The sequence below is a fragment of the Harmonia axyridis genome, chromosome 3 (assembly GCF_914767665.1).
Source record: "Harmonia axyridis chromosome 3, icHarAxyr1.1, whole genome shotgun sequence".
NCBI lineage: Eukaryota > Metazoa > Arthropoda > Insecta > Coleoptera > Coccinellidae > Harmonia > Harmonia axyridis.
Window position 1 is genome coordinate 51,462,116 of NC_059503.1, and position 16,330 is coordinate 51,478,445.

General features: G+C 31.7%; 2 protein-coding genes across 7 annotated transcripts; both read right to left on the bottom strand.

The window, feature by feature from the left end:
• Positions 1–367: 367 nt before the first annotated feature.
• On the bottom strand, positions 368–4,613 carry LOC123676870. 2 transcript variants are annotated; one of them, XM_045613125.1, is made up of 8 exons: positions 4,246–4,612; positions 3,825–4,192; positions 3,671–3,772; positions 3,133–3,459; positions 2,515–3,076; positions 2,310–2,450; positions 1,727–2,255; positions 368–1,530 (listed from the first exon to the last, which is right to left on the bottom strand). In XM_045613125.1, the coding sequence occupies exons 1-8, from the start codon at positions 4,257–4,259 to the stop codon at positions 1,360–1,362; spliced, it is 2,214 nt and encodes a 737-aa protein (XP_045469081.1). In that variant the 5' UTR covers positions 4,260–4,612; the 3' UTR covers positions 368–1,359. The 2 variants fall into 2 exon arrangements, with proteins under 2 accessions (XP_045469081.1, XP_045469082.1); XM_045613126.1 differs by lacking the exon at positions 368–1,530 and adding an exon at positions 1,537–1,673 and having other exon boundaries at positions 4,246–4,613.
• A 5,318-nt stretch (positions 4,614–9,931) lies between these two features.
• On the bottom strand, positions 9,932–15,601 carry LOC123676872. 5 transcript variants are annotated; one of them, XM_045613132.1, is made up of 9 exons: positions 14,932–15,589; positions 11,979–12,197; positions 11,688–11,906; positions 11,374–11,517; positions 11,105–11,167; positions 10,845–10,949; positions 10,571–10,791; positions 10,318–10,477; positions 9,932–10,059 (listed from the first exon to the last, which is right to left on the bottom strand). In XM_045613132.1, the coding sequence occupies exons 2-9, from the start codon at positions 12,172–12,174 to the stop codon at positions 9,956–9,958; spliced, it is 1,212 nt and encodes a 403-aa protein (XP_045469088.1). In that variant the 5' UTR covers positions 12,175–12,197; positions 14,932–15,589; the 3' UTR covers positions 9,932–9,955. The 5 variants fall into 5 exon arrangements, with proteins under 5 accessions (XP_045469088.1, XP_045469087.1, XP_045469089.1 ...); XM_045613131.1 differs by lacking the exon at positions 14,932–15,589 and having other exon boundaries at positions 11,979–14,893; XM_045613133.1 differs by lacking the exon at positions 14,932–15,589 and having other exon boundaries at positions 11,374–11,487; positions 11,979–14,891.
• Between the last annotated feature and the right edge of the window lie 729 nt (positions 15,602–16,330).

Genomic DNA, 16,330 nt, shown 5'->3' on the forward strand with positions numbered 1-16,330 from the left:
ATTATTCTTCAAAATGAAACCAGTAATTACGAATTGATAACAAAATGGAGATTTACATCACCAGTATTATGAATGTAAGATATGGGAGTACTTCGGATAAGTATAGATAGTAAGAAGAACGCAAATGATTAAACTAAGACATTTAAAGCTATAATGTTATGAGTGTATCATTGGAGGTGAACATAAAAAATATGTAATTATTTTAACGAGATATAATAAGTTGATTTATTTAACAGAAATGAAATTTCATTGGATTTTGGTAAATTACAAAGTATAGAAACTAGCGATTTCATCGTTAATTGATTAGGAGTAAGGAGATAGGAATATATCTTTGCTTGCAAAATATACTAGGAAAAAATACAAAGAGTAAATTATAGGTTTTATTCATCATATAAATACTTTATTATACATTCAAGAGTTAGTAACTCAATACAATTGAACATATAAAAATGTAACTATGTACAAAGTAACTACATTAATAATTCCTACAGTTATTCATTTTGAAGATATACCTTATAATAGTGGCAATATTTATTAGATAATTTCAGGCTCCCAGCTCCCCTACACCTGAACCAAAATATAATATTTGTATAGGTACAGTACGCGAATCTGTAAAAAAAAATTGATCTTGTTTCAAAAGTGAAAAGTTCAGAGAGTTAATTTTCGGAATGTTATCAAGCCTTCACTAGAATGTTTATTTGTGTCTGAAATTATTTAGAACTATAACTATACATATATCACATTACCACACCATTAAATACAATTGAACATTAACAAAAATTAAACTATATGTACAAAGTAACTACATTAATTATTCCAACAGTTGTCCATTTGAAGATCTATCCGAAGATAAACCCTATAGGAGTTGCAATTTTTTTTAGATAATTACAGGCTCCCAGCTCCCCTACACCTGAACCAAAATATAATATTTGTATAGTAATCTCTAACAAAAAATATTGATCAAGTTTCAAAAGTGAAAATTTCAGTGAGTTAATTTTCGGAATGTTATCAAGCCTTCACTAGAATGATTCTTAGAAAATGAAATTATTTAGAACTATAACTATACATATATTACATTATGCCACACCTATGAATACAATTCAACATATAAAATTTACCTATTTACAAATGAGTAACTATTATAAAAATATTAGCTAAATATAATTACATTATACCACACCCTCAAGTACAAAGCATCCTGCAAAAATTTAATTCTGTTCAAAGTATTGAATAATAATCATAGAATTAACTACTTCAAAAATAAGCAAACAACACCATCACCTTTGATTATATATCAGCAAACAACTGAGAAAAATTTAGCAAATAGTTATGTATATTACAATATAAAATAAGAAGCTGTTATTTTTTGTTTGGAAAATAGGATTGTTTCTCCATTTTCCTTTTTTTTGAAACATGCTCACTACCATCTAGTCCCATATTAGTTCTAAGTTTTGATATCTCTGCCAAGAATTTATAAAGTGTGTCATCATCTAAACTTCTGATAAAATTGGTATGTTCCATTATTGCAAACTGCAAAGCATATACTGTCAACATCTAACAGAAACAAAAGACATATATGATTATGGTCCGTAAATCAACCAGAGCTACTGGACTGGTAATGTTGGTTGTTTCAGTAATTGATTATGCACAAACTTTTTAGCAGTTACGGAACCCTAAAGTAACCAGAGTTGATATACAGAACATCACATATGTATGTATATGATACCTCTCGTCTTTCTTCAGAAGTAATGGACTTATTATTTTCTCTGCTCTCCTGAATAAAGTGATTTAGATCTTCCTGGTATCGCAATTCGGTTCCAGAAGGCTCGTTCACTTGTAATTGATTGTCATCATCTGAATGTGAGGAATCTACAACAGAATCGCTTCTCGCCTCAAACAAAGATACAGCATGTATATGTTTACATAGTACTTGTTTCACCGCATTTTCAGGACACTGACACTCGTATCTATGTATACATATTTTACATATATGGCAATATCCTGCTCTACAATCATCATCACAAAGTTCTTTAATACTTACAATATAAAATTTATCATTGATTGAACAAGATGTTACCTTGAATGTTCCCAATTCTTGTGGCTTTACCTTACCTTCCATTTTCTCTGCCTTTTTGTGTGATTCCACAGTTACCTTGTGTTGATAATTATTAGCGTTAGGTCTCTCAACATTTATTATTTTGGTCCACATCTTTTCTTCAACCAGCTCATCTAATAGATCCAATAATTTCTCAACCCTGTTAACATTATAGTAAATCAATTCCATTTATACAAATAAAAATATAACATACCTAATATTACGTTGTGTTCTCATTTTATTATATTTAAGTACTTTATTTAAGCTTTCGATAGCCATATTGGTATTTATTCCTGCATTAATCCTATGACAGTGGGCCCACATTTTTATTCTTTCTTCATTCTTGAAATAAAAGCTAGAAGAAAGTAATACTCTTTAGATTCATTCTCAATAAACATTTAGAGTAGTTAGTTACTTACCTCTGCAGATACTTGAGAAAATCATTTTCCCCTTCCTCCTCCAAATGTTTGAAATAGGTTTCTTTCAATTGTAAAAATATTGAGGGATCTGTTTCTTTTAGAATTGCTCTCATTTTTTTCTTCATGTCCTGTTTGATTTGTAAATTCTTGATTTTGGATCTCCCTTGAATATTCCAATTTTTAATAACGTGCCATGTACAAAGAAGTCTTCTAGGTTCTTTGTCCGTCTTCATCACTTTGGTCCATGCATTATAATATTTTGTATCGTCATCACTCATAAAGAACTCTGCTTGAATGGATTCACCTAGTCTTGATTTGAGTGCAGTAAAAAAATGCTCTTGTATAGTTTGGTCCAATCTATTTGAGAGCAGAAAGGCAACAGGAAAACCCATGTTTTTCTCATCTTTAACTAAAACAATTGTTAGATCCCAGTTATTCCTGTTGGTTCCATGTGTACCGTCGACACAAATGATTCTTTTAAAATCTCTCAACTTTTTTTCCATAACTCCGTTCATGTAGGCCAAAGCAAAATCTTCATCCCTCAATCCAGGACAACATTCACCTAAAATGATATAAAACATTCAGCATTTTGTTAATTCATTATATAGATTACCTCACCAATTCTTTTGAATAAAAACGCATAATTTTCTCCTCGTCCATTCCACTCTTCTACTTTCAAGGCAGTTGCTACCATATCGTCAGCATCCCTTCTTTTGTCAAGGTTAAATTTTCTCATTAAATATGCTAGATCTCCCCTCGTTATTAGATTTAGTCTATCTAATTTGTCATCTCGTATGATCCTAGCATCTTGAATAATTCTTTCAGTTGATACACCGGCAGTTAACTTCTCAACAATAAGGTTTTGTTGATACTCAGTGAGTCGTTTTGTTCTTAGCTCATCATTATGACCCACATGTGTCTCCACAAATGTGACTGTGACAATTCCTAATAAACAATAATATGTAGAATATTAATTTAGATACTACTATTTATATGTATTGGATATGTTCAGTGAATCAGTCACTGGATTCGTATGCTGGTTGTTTCAGTGGCTGATAATCCACTAAACTTTAAGAAATTTGACATTTAAGAGACCCCAACGTAACCTAGTAGATAAAGGCAACATATACTGTATCCATAGTGTTAATATAGTTACCATTTGTTGCAGTTTTAACTAACATTCTTGAAGGACATACTCCTTGAATGTGAATACTGCCTCCGGACTTCATATGGCGTTTCTGACCTACACATTCGTATCCTTAAAAATAAACAGTTATTTTCTTATAATAATCCATTCAATCAGGTCTTACCTCTATAATCACTTCGGTTACAGTTGTAGTTTACTATTGTTTCCCCATTCTTAGTTTTCAAAGTCCTGACACAGACATAATCAACTTCTCTATTCTCCTTTCCTCGCCATGCTTTAAACTCTTCATTGCTCTGAAAACTTAACATACTTTCTTTAATATTTACGTCATGGCTCGTTGCTAAATGTTTGTCCAAATCATTATAGCATGAAAACTTCTCTCTGTTTTCCCCTGGGCAAACAGAACACATTATATGCTGCTTCCTATTCGTTTTTGCCGATTCGTCATTATGAATTTTAAGAAGGTGCCTCTTTTTGTTCCATACATTGGTAAACTCCTTTTGACATACTTCGCAAATTAGTGGATTCGCACTGCAAAAAATACGTGCATTAATGCTAAAAAACATTTAAATAAGGAAGCTTACCTAACTGACTCCATAATTGAACAATTTAGAATTCAAATAAAGGTATATTCAACTTAGCAGTGAAAACTGCTTTTTTTAAATATTCACGTTGAAGCTTTTCCTAGATTGGTGGTATAGAAAACAGTAATAATATGGAATAACTTTCTTCTGGACACAAGTCAATTCGCTCTAAACAATAGGTGCAATAATTCTGAAGTAGTACAGAAACACACTGCTAACAATCGTTAACTGTCTGTTTCTAAATGGTTTTTGTATAAATCCCGCCAGAAATTCTCCCTCGTCGATTGACAAACGACTTCACACGATCACAGTCGAAGACATGGCGCTGTTGATTGGCTAGGAGGTTGTGAGGTTTAATGTATGCTGTTAGGAATTGTACACTATTTGCTAGAAGTAAGATTATAATAACGTTGTCTAATAAATATCAAAATATTATGTAAGAATGCATGAATTCGTCTGCAAAGTTTTCGAGTCTACATAACACTCATTTTCCAAACTTGTCACGATTTCCTTGGTCAATATATGAAACTTATACCTGTACTGATTTAAGGTCAATAATTAAAGATTATTATTATGAGTATTATTAAAAAAAAAAATTTAAAAAGTGTGAATGCAAGCTACAAGACCAAGTAACAAAGACTCACTACAAATTCACTAGAACCTGGAGACCTTAAAAAGGAAGTCGCTCTTGATGAAGTTTCAGAATCCTTATTTATTAATTCTTTCCCGTCTTATATCTATGCTTAGTTCTTCAAGAGTTTGGAAGATAGCCTTGAAAATTTCTTCGAATCTTGTTAAACCATCATGATTCTCAACCCATCGAGTTTTACACATTGCTATAAGATTTTTCTATCTAACTTCGGGATGGTTTTTTATATTATCTCTAAAGTTTTTCGTTCTATTTGTCAATAATCTGAATGAATTTCTCGCTGATTTTATAATACCAATTATATTTTGGATAGAATAGAATTAATAAGGAATGAAAAAACACACTAAACTTTATTTCAAAAGTCTATTTTGATCGATTTCGGCTATATTGCCATCATCAGGCCAGCTGAAATACAATAAACAACACATTTTTTTATGATGAAAATATTGTCGATTAATTCATTAACCCATTAATGCCTGAGAATTTTTTTTTTGTAAAATACATAATTTTGTTGAAAACATTGTGTAACAGATTTAAAAAATGGAACAAAATTGATGAAGAAGAAAAATATATTGGCTAACACTCTCATTTTTAACATATGATATTTTATATCATAGGCATCGCAGTTTAATAATAAATAATAATAATAAACTTTATTTTTCTGACCTTAAATCAGTACAGGTGTACTGGTACCAAGGCTTCAACTCATATAACAAATCTAAATTAACAAATCTCTTCTATCGAAAAAAAACAAAAAAAACAAACAATTACAAACATTGAGGTTAATTAAGTTCTAGGTATTCTCTTAGATTACGGCACATCTTCTTTGGATTGTTGCAATTTAGTTTGTGTTTTTAGGTAATTTTTTTTGATGTTATATATTAGTTTGACTTGTTCATAAGCTTTCATTTTTTCAATGTTAAATATTGATGTATTAGTGTATAGGCTGTCTGTCGATGTAAAATAATCTAATGCGTACACTGCCTTGACTGCTCTGTTTTGATACCGTTGGATCTGCTCCATTAGGTATTTTGGTGCGTTTCCCCAACAAACTATCATGTATCTAAGTTGTGACGCTATAAAACTTTCATATATCACCCTTCTGGCACGATCATTTAGGAAGTTGGCGCATCTCCTTACAGCACCTATCATTGGAGCAAGTTTGTTTTTCAGTTTTTCTATATGAAACCCAAACCGAAAATATTAAGAAACTAAGTATATAAAAAGTACATACGTATAGGCAAATAAAACATGAGATCATGACTAATTTCTATCATATTTAGTTCCTTCATATTGGAAATTTCATTTGGATGGAGTATGGTATGATTGAGAACATTAGTGTTGTGTACGTAGTAATAAATTGCGGTGGAACTGCTTAAATTCTTTATTGAAAGAAATATGAAAATGTATATCACTGAACATATGCGTTCTATCTTCATACGAGAATTGAATTGATCAAGACGGAAATCTCCCAGACCACACATAACTTGCGCACTAACAACATATGCGCCTAAGAAAACCCCGGGAAATACAAACAATTCAAATACACGATACAACAATTAGGATGGAGTCCCAAGCTGCATTTAGAGCATATAAATTTGGCACATTTTTTGCAATACGCACATTGCCTCTGTGTGACATTAGCGGAAATTAATCTCTCTCATCAGTTGCAACTTTTCTGCCTTCTGCTTTCAAATACTTCCAGCAATTTTTTAGAACAGCAGTAGATCGTGGACAGGAAGCTCCTGAATTATACTCTGTAGTAATTTGTGTCTCCCAACAGTAGTTTTTGGAATTTACTGTTTGATTGTCAGTCTTCTTATTCTCGATTATATGGAAATACTTTTGTACAATATCAACCAATATATATTTGTCCTCTATCGTAAATATACGTAAACAGTTTTCAATTACTTTAAAATATATTTATTCAGACCTCCAACAATGCTCCAACATAAAACGTGTTCTTCACCCATTATATTCAACAACAACAACAACTACTCAAGTGACGCGGTTTTTTATACACTTTTATATTTCTAGAACATTCCATAATACAGTATTCTTTATAGTGTCTAGCGCCCTCTATGAGTGAGTGGAAAATTGTATCCTATTACAGATTACTTTAACACCCACAATTTTACATTCTTAATTAACAAAATTAATAAACATTCATTTTATAGCGATAATTTTCAAATTTATCACGGCAAAGGGATTTTGTAAATGTATCTGCCAAATTTACATTTCCATCAATTTTAACAACATCAATTAGCTTATTATTAACAGTATCATGTACAAAATGTAAAGCTACATTTATATGTTTGGACCGTTTTGAAAAATTACCATTTTTGGCTAACATAATACAACTAATATTATCAACATAAATCTTAATTTCATTCAACAAATCCTTTGACAAACCAAGATCAACTAAAATATTTTTAATGAATAAAATTTCTTCTATTGTATAAGCTAAGGCAATATATTCTGCTTGGGTAGATGAACGTGAAACTGACTTTTGCTTTACAGTCTTCCAAAATATTGGATTTCCAAAAACTTTAATTTTATTGATCCAGTTGTTGACTTTGAATCAGTTGGATCACCTGCCCAGTCAGAATCTGAATAACCACAAATCATAATATCAGAATCACCAGTAAAGTGCAAACTCAAATGCTTGGAATGGTATAAGTATATTAGAATGCGTATAGCATGTTTGTAATGCGTATCACTACAACAATTTTGAAATCTACTTAGATAGTTTATTGCGTACATTATATCAGGTCTGGTTGCTTGAGCAATATAAGATAATGCGCCTATCAAATTTCTATAATTTAAACTTTCGTTAATTTTTCCTTCAAACAATTTTAATCCTGTTTCCATAGGTGTATGCTTAATTCTTGAGTGTACAATTCCGAATTTTTCAGCTAAAGTTTCAATGTATTCTTCTTGAGAAAGTTTCATTTCTCTTGTAGATTTATTAAAGTCAATTTCGATGCCTAAATACCTTTTAACATTTCCTAGATCTTTCATTTTAAATTGAATTTTGAATTCACTTTTAATGCTCTCAATGAGTTCTTTATCTGGACCACAGATAAGTAAATCGTCAACAAAAAGTATGCAATAGATTTCTGATTTCACATTACAGTACAAACATAAGTCATGATTACTTCTAGTAAATCCCAGTTTCGTAATAAAATTATTGAAATGGTCGTACCAGTTCCTTGGCGACTCACGTAGACCATATAAAGATTTTTTTAGATGATAGACCATATTTTCATTTTTAATAAAACCGTCGGGTTGACTAACATAAACTTCAGATTTTACATCACTGTTCAAAAATGCAGTTTCTACATCCATATGATGCACATTAAATCCTCTTTTAACAGACAAGCTCAAAAGTAACCGTAAGGTAGACATTTTTGCAACAGGGGCATAAATTTCATCAATTTGGTCTTTTTGTTCGTAGCCTCTAACTACAAGCCGTGCTTTGAAATTGTCTTCAGATTTTTTTTTATAAACTCATTTTACCGAAAGAATTTTCTTATCAACCGGCTTAGGTATTAATTCCCACGTTTTTGAATCATTTAATGCACTAAACTCTTTTATCATTGCATCCTTCCAATTTTGTGAATCTACAGAATTTATAACCTCATCGAAAGATTTAGGAGCATCTAAATCTGCTAAATTTACAGAAATAATAAAATCATCATATTTATTCGGAAGTCTTCTTTTCCTGACAGGTCGATCAATTGTACTTCCTTCATTATTGTCTTTTTCGATTTCATTATCATAATTTTCCTCATCATCACTTATTTGAATAAAATCAGTACCGGGCTCTACAACTTGAACATTTCTAGCTAATTCAATTTTACCGTTTATTAAGACTCTGTAACCTAAATCAGTATACCCAATCAAAATTCCTTCAACTGCTTTGTCGTCAGATGTTTTTCTTTTTTCGTCAGGAATTCTCACATAGACACGACTACCATAAATTTTCAAATTTTTTGCACTTGGTTTTCTACCGAAAAAGATTTCAAAAGGGGTTTTCGATTCGAAAGTAGAACTATTTCTCAACCTATTACCTACAAAACATGCGGCCAAGACAAATTTTGGCCAATATTTGCGGTCTAATTTAGATTCTTTTCTGAGACATCTTACTCTGTCCATTATTGTCCTGTTATATCTCTCTGCAACTCCATTCAACTGATGGTTATATGCAATGCAAGGAAAAATTCGAAAACCTTCATTTTTAGCCAAATTATAAAACTCTTTATTCAAAAATTCTTTTCCGTTATCGCATCTAAATTCACATAAAGGACCTTCAGCATAGTTTTTAAGAATATTGAAATATTCAACAAATTTATCGTATACTTCAGACTTGTTCTTAATTGGATAGGCTCTTGCAATTCTCGAGTAATCTTCAATAAAAGTAACGAAATACTTTTCTCCATTAAACCCATCTACATCCAAATACTTCACATCAGAATGCACTATCCCAGATAGCACAAGAACATTCATATTATATTCATAGAAGCTCTGGTTGGAATGTTTAAATATTCCAAGAATATTACCAAAACACACTTAATATATTCTGGGTACATTCTATGGACATTAAAAGTGGACTGAGTTTCATATTCTATAAATGTTCCCAGAATATTCTTGAGAACTTTCCATGTACATTTACGGAAGATTCGTGAAATATTTTTCATACATTCTAGGAATATTCTTGAGAACATTCTAAGTATATTTACAGAAGATTCGTGAAATATTTCTCATACATTCTAGAAATATTCTATGAAGGTTAAGATTTGAATTGAGAGCACATTCTATGAACGTTCATTGAATGTGCTCCAGAATTTTGGTTTAATTAATAAATAATAATAAATACAAAAGTAAAATATATATTGAAAAAAAAACATAAAACTGATTTTTCAAAACCATAACATAAAATAAAAAAATAAAATATACATTGAAAAAAAAACATAATACTGATTCTTCAAAAACAACATGAAATAAAAGAATAAAATCTAACATTTTTCCAAAAAAATAATATTCTTATAATAATATAAATTATTTTTCTTTGGTGCATCGCTCCTTACACTTAACCAGCCATTGTTTGGCTGATGCTTCCACTTCCGCTGCATTTGAATTTTTATGCACAGCCAATACAGCATCTGCAAAAAATAATATTTTTTATTTTCTACTTCTATGACAGTCTTGAAAAAGATGAAAGGCTTGTTTTGGTTTGCAGTTAGGGCTTTCCTAATTTTTTAAAACACTGAATTAGACATACTGCTTAGACAGTGCACCAAAAAAACATTGTTGCAATTTTTTAGATACTTTATATCTGTACTTAAAGATTGATCAAATTTTAAACCATATCTCTACTGCCCTGCATATTTAATTTCTTTTGAAGTCCATAAAAATCTCACCTATGAGTACTTTGGATATGAGTAAAACTGAGAAGTTCTTTTTTTTCTTAAATCCTATCCAACTGTACTCAACACCAAGTTGACTGCTTATAAGCTTCTCCATTAAACGTCGTACCATAATTTTGGTGGTACCACCACCAATTCTTGATAATTCCAATTGCTGAAAATTAAATAGATAGGTATATACATCTTTACCGCAGGGGAGCCTTGAGCCAACAAATAAGACGGTAATTGTTGAATTCTCTATACTCACCACTTGCTGGTACTTCTCTCTGTCTGCCAAGTGACTCTCAAAATTGTGCAGTTCTTCCTCAGTTGCTAATGGAAAATTGAATTTTGAAAATACTGATGGAGGAAGGTTTGTTGTTACAGTATTTTCTTTAAGCGCTAATCTACCTATATCATCAGCCAACTGATCCAGTTTAAAATTTAAAATGGACAGATTTCGCAGTACTTGCCGCTTAAACTGCTCATCTGCAAAGCAAAAAAATAATTAAATTTCTCACTATAACGAATAAAGCAATCACCTTTCAAGTAATACTGTCTATTGTAGTAGCTCCCTTCGATCTCTGTTGCTGTACATTCTGCCTCATTTCTGTCTGGATTTCCTGGGACAATTCTAAGTGGATTTCCTAAACAGTTGGTTTTATTAAGAACTTTGAAAACAGTACATTAAAGTATAAGTGGACATTAAGGTCTTTAAAACACGCGCGATTTTTCGAGCATGACGACAAAGCTATTTTCTACAAGCTATTCATAGAGGTAGTAATTGAATTTTTTTTCTCACCTGCATTATCAAATCCTGGGACGTTTGACTCAATCCCTAAATCATCATCTGAATAAGGGTACACTGAAAAATACCAAAATCAGATATTGAAAACTGTAACATGCATACTTTGATGAAAGTACAGCGACTCAATGCAGGAGTGCAGCAATATTATTTAATTACAAGAAAAATTTTAAAGAATTAGAACTACTTTTCTCACTAACAGAGTTATTTCAGATAACAGGGATAATTTTTCCTCAAAATGAATCAGAAAAAAATAAAAATCTCACCAGCGCTTTCTTTATCCCTTCTTTTAAGGGTAGACATCACAATTTTAGATGCTTCACCTGCATTATCAGAGCCTACGTATGACTCAAATCCTAAATCATCATCTGAAGGGGCCACTGAAGAAATACCAAAATCAGATATAGAAACTGTAATATACATATGAAAGTAGAGCGACTCAGTGTAGGAGTGCAGCTATATTATTTAATGGCAAAAAAAATTGAAAATAATCAGAACTACTTTTCTCACTTACCGGGTAATTTCAGATAACAGGGATTTGTCCCCAAAATAAAACAAAAAATAGAAACAAAAATCTTACCAGATGTTTTTTCCTCTCTTCTTTTGAGGGTAGGCATCATAATTTTAGATGCTTCTGGTGATAGACTATCCTCTTTGTCTTGTTCTGATGATTCAGAATCCTGATATTTTTTATTCATTCTGATTTTTCTATGTCCCAACCCTAATAGATCAGAATCAGAATTCAAATCAGAGGTACTCTCCGCTTCTAGAGCCTTCATTCGGGCAACAGATAAATCTCCTGTAATGTTATTTTGCTGTATAATCATTTTAAATTACTTCAAAAGTAGATTGGCGATTTTGTTTCACTTACCATATATTTCCCCAATTACTCGTGTTTCATGTACGTCCCAGTTTGAAGAAGGTGGCATACATTTATTGATCGCTGTCTTGAGCTTCAGCCTATTGAAGGGAGGCCAGTGACATTGGTTGGAGCCTCTCAACCAGGAGACTGGTACCGCTTCTACTGTATCCTCCTTTAGAAAATGGACCACTCTCCAAGCATTCATGATAATGAAGTGAACAAAAACTACTAGATAACAAAATTATATCCTGATAAAAAACTTTGTAACTTGTGACTGAAATTTATGAAAAATACAGTTTAAAATACAATTCATTTTTGTTTCTAATTCGAAAGCCAAACTGATTTCGATGTCTAATATCACTTAAGTAAGAGCACCATCTCACTCCAAGTTTCATTAATATTAGTTAGGTTCAAAACCTGGATAAAAAAAATAGCGACAGTTATAAAAAATGGTGAAAGTATCACAAAATCATTTTGAAATATCTAGTAATATAATTTTTTCTGAATAAATCAATAGAAATCAATTCATTGCAATTACATCTTAAAAATTCTAATTATTCTGAAATAAAATATTTTTGGATATATTTCAGCAATCGTGCAAAAAGGGGAATACAATATATCCATCATTATGTGGAAAAGCTACCATTTTTTTTGAGACACTATCCAAAAGCCTGGTTTCTAATGAGCTTTCCTTTCTCACAAAATAAACATCAATGTCAGATGAGTCACATGAACTATTTGGACGAGAAAAAATATCACTTGTTTCTGTAAAAACTTTTCCATATACATATATTTGTTCCTTCTTTGCTATGAAATTGTATACTTTCATAATGTTGCCATCTTGCAGTAAGCAAAATGTATCACCTGACCTCTTTATATTAATTGTGAAATAGTCAAATCTGACCAACTCAAATTGTGTAGAGTATCCTTCTAGAGTAGGACCATCATTATGATGACGTTCATATTTTAAAACTCCAATGTTTTTTGTTTTTGGAACTTTCATCCTTTCAGACAATCTCTTCATGATTTGGGAAAGCGGCTTATCAGGTTTTCTGACCATGTTTTTTAAAACTTGCATGAAATTTTCAAATGGGAATGCACTGTAGTGATCCAGCTTACCAAACATTTTTACATCATCAACAATATGAACCAGTCCATGAATGTTATGGGATATAAATTCTTGACCATAAATATTCCCAAAATCTTGAACAAAATATGTCAGAAGAGATTCAGCCAGTTCAAAATATTCCTTATCAGCAATATGTGTTTCATTACATAATATTCTGATGGCGATGTGCAGGCATATAAAATTTTGATACTGCGCTTGAGGTAGAAATTTTTCCAAAACCACTGGACCAGAATATAAAAGAAAAAAACGAAATTCTGTAGCTTTCCATCTTTTAACATCATCCAGCGAACGAGGTTTTCTAGCAAATTCTATGGGGGTGTGATTTTGAAAAGATAGCAGCATACTGGATATTTCCCCAACTGCTGATGATCCTAATTTGAAAGAAGGTTTACCATATATCCATATATTAACAATGAGCTTTTTCATCACACCAAGACAAATTAAATGCATATACTCCAAGGGAATATCACTTACCATGTTGAAATCAGGTATATTTTCAAGGGCTGAAGTTCCTGTATGATGTTGTATCTGATTCTTTTGTCTGAAATCTTTATCAGTTCTTTTTTTAGAATTTATCTTGGGGAAACATGTACGATTTCTAATGAATTCTCCTTTTTGCACACATTTGGTGCACGAAAAAAATCCTGTGTGACCCTTGGTATAGGAAATAAACGATTTGGCTGGAGCATCAGCAATGAACGCTTTAATTTTGAAGGGAATGCAAGCACCATTCACTTTAATGCCATTATTAGATAGTTCCACTGCATCTTGGACAAATTCTCCCAGAAAATCATTAGCATTCGAAGGTTTCTCATAACCATGGTATACACCAATAACTGCAACTTCTCTTGGATCATCATATAGAGAACAAAGAATTGGGTATATTTGACTGCCAGAGCTTTTGCTGAGAGGTAACCCATCAATATTAATGAGCAATTCTATTTTATCATAACATTTTTTCGTACAGAGATAAGTCACAGCCTCAGTAATACCAACGTGGCAATAAGAGCCTGGATCAATATTTCTTACATCAATGGTTCGCTTTGTTGATAAAATAGTACGAGCATCATTCGGAAGTTCATCTAACTGGGCTTTTGAACTTTTTAATATCTTCAATAAATCACTTAGAGCAACGTGACTTATATTATATTTAATTGACCACAATTTCAACTTAGACTTAATATCTTCCTCTTTATCAACTTTCTTGTTATCAATATGGCTAGTTTTTGTTTGAAGAGAATCTAATATTGGGAATGAATATTCAGAAATGTGTCCACCTTTTCCTTCCTTAATTAACTCAATATTTTCCATCTCATTCAACTCATGCACTGGGTTTTGCAATTCCGGCATGTGCATTTCAACATCATCTTCATTCCTGATCTCATTCTCAACTATCGAAGAAAAAGAAGCAGAGGGTGGAATATTCGGATAACTCAGGCTCATGTCCGTCTGGATTTTCACTTTCTTATAAAAATTTGCTGAATACTTTCTTGCCATGATGGTGATCTTACTTAGTTATGTCAAGTAAAACTATCACTCTACAAGAAAATCAAATAGGTAGTGATAGAATTTTTTATCACCTGATCTTGTCTTACTAAGTTATGCAAAGTAAAATGTAACTTCGAAATCGATTTGCGAACTTCATCAAACACGTAAACATATAAAGTCACAATAATATTGCAATGAATAAGTGCGAGAAAATATATGACTAACCCAAAATGAAAAAAAAAGAAGGTTATGTCACAGAACACACAGGTGTTCTGTGGTTATGTATTCAGAAACTAATTGAGTGATAGATAATATATATTAAATAACATAATAACCATACCTTACCTTATATGCATATGAACCAGCAACAATATTTATATTTCACATTCACAGTTTACGAACCCGAGTTGAAGATCTGCGTTCTGCATTAACCTAACCTAACACAACGCACAAAGTTAACTTTGTGCCACAGAACATACAACATACGCTTTGTGCGTTGTGTTAGCATTTGCGTTTTTACCAAATGGTGAAACGAGAAACTTGATGATTCCGCGTTTTCGGAAACTTACTCTGGTTCACTCGTAACCATTATTTTACCTTCTAAAAGTAAACAAAGATTAGGGATCCAGTGAACCCGAGTAAGTTTCCGAAAACGCGCAATCATCAAGTTTCACCATTTTGTCAAAACACAAAACACCACGCCAGAGAATGCGATTGGAAAATTATCTTGAATCATTCTATGTATATTCCTCCTGAATCATTCTATGAATATTCGTAGTGTTTTAAGAATATCCCATGAATATTCCTTGGAATATTCTACAACATACCTCTTCTGCACTTTGTAGGAATATTCCTAGAACATTATCATGAAACATTCTATGCATATTCTCTTGAATGATACTATGAATATTCGTAAATGTTTTGAGAATATCCCATGAATATTTCTTGGAATATTCTACAACATACCTCTTTTTCACTTTGTAGGAATATTCCTAGAACGTTTGTGCTATCTGGGATTTCACCGCAGTATCTAGCTCTTCTACGTTCAGAAGCATATTCCTTGTTTGACATCTTACTTTCTAGGCAAATTTTACAGCTTATAAAATTATTATCTAAATGGTCTGGCAAATCATCTAAATACTTATCACGACACATTATATTCAGATCTTTAAAGTTAACATGACCCAAGATACGATGGAATCTTTCCTTGGTTGACATATTCTTAGCAATATGATTTGCAGAAATAGCATCAGCACCTTTTAAAACTTCACACGTTATAGAGAATAATTTCTTATTTTGTTTCGAATGGAAAAGGAACTCATTTTTTTCATTATAAATCTCCGCATATTTACCGTTAAAGATTACTGTCTTGTTTGTCGACATAATGGAACTAACACTTAGTAAATTTCTTCCGATTTCAGGAACATAATAAACATTTTTTTATATCAACAGTTATGTTTTTATCTCCAGATCTGAATCTACACATTATGTTCCCTATCTTTGTTGCTTTTATGACATCTGAATTTCCTAGCTTAACCTCAGTTTTTGTCTTAAGATCTACAGAACTATAAAAATATTCATCAGTTTTCGTAATATGATCAGTACATCCGCTATCAATTAACCATTCCATGACATTTGTGTTCTTACCTTGCTCCAAATCAAAAGAATTTACATCAACATGAAAAAGTTCCAAGTTTCCTTCGTCTTCCTGCATATTCTGAACCTCCGAATTGCCAGCAAATCT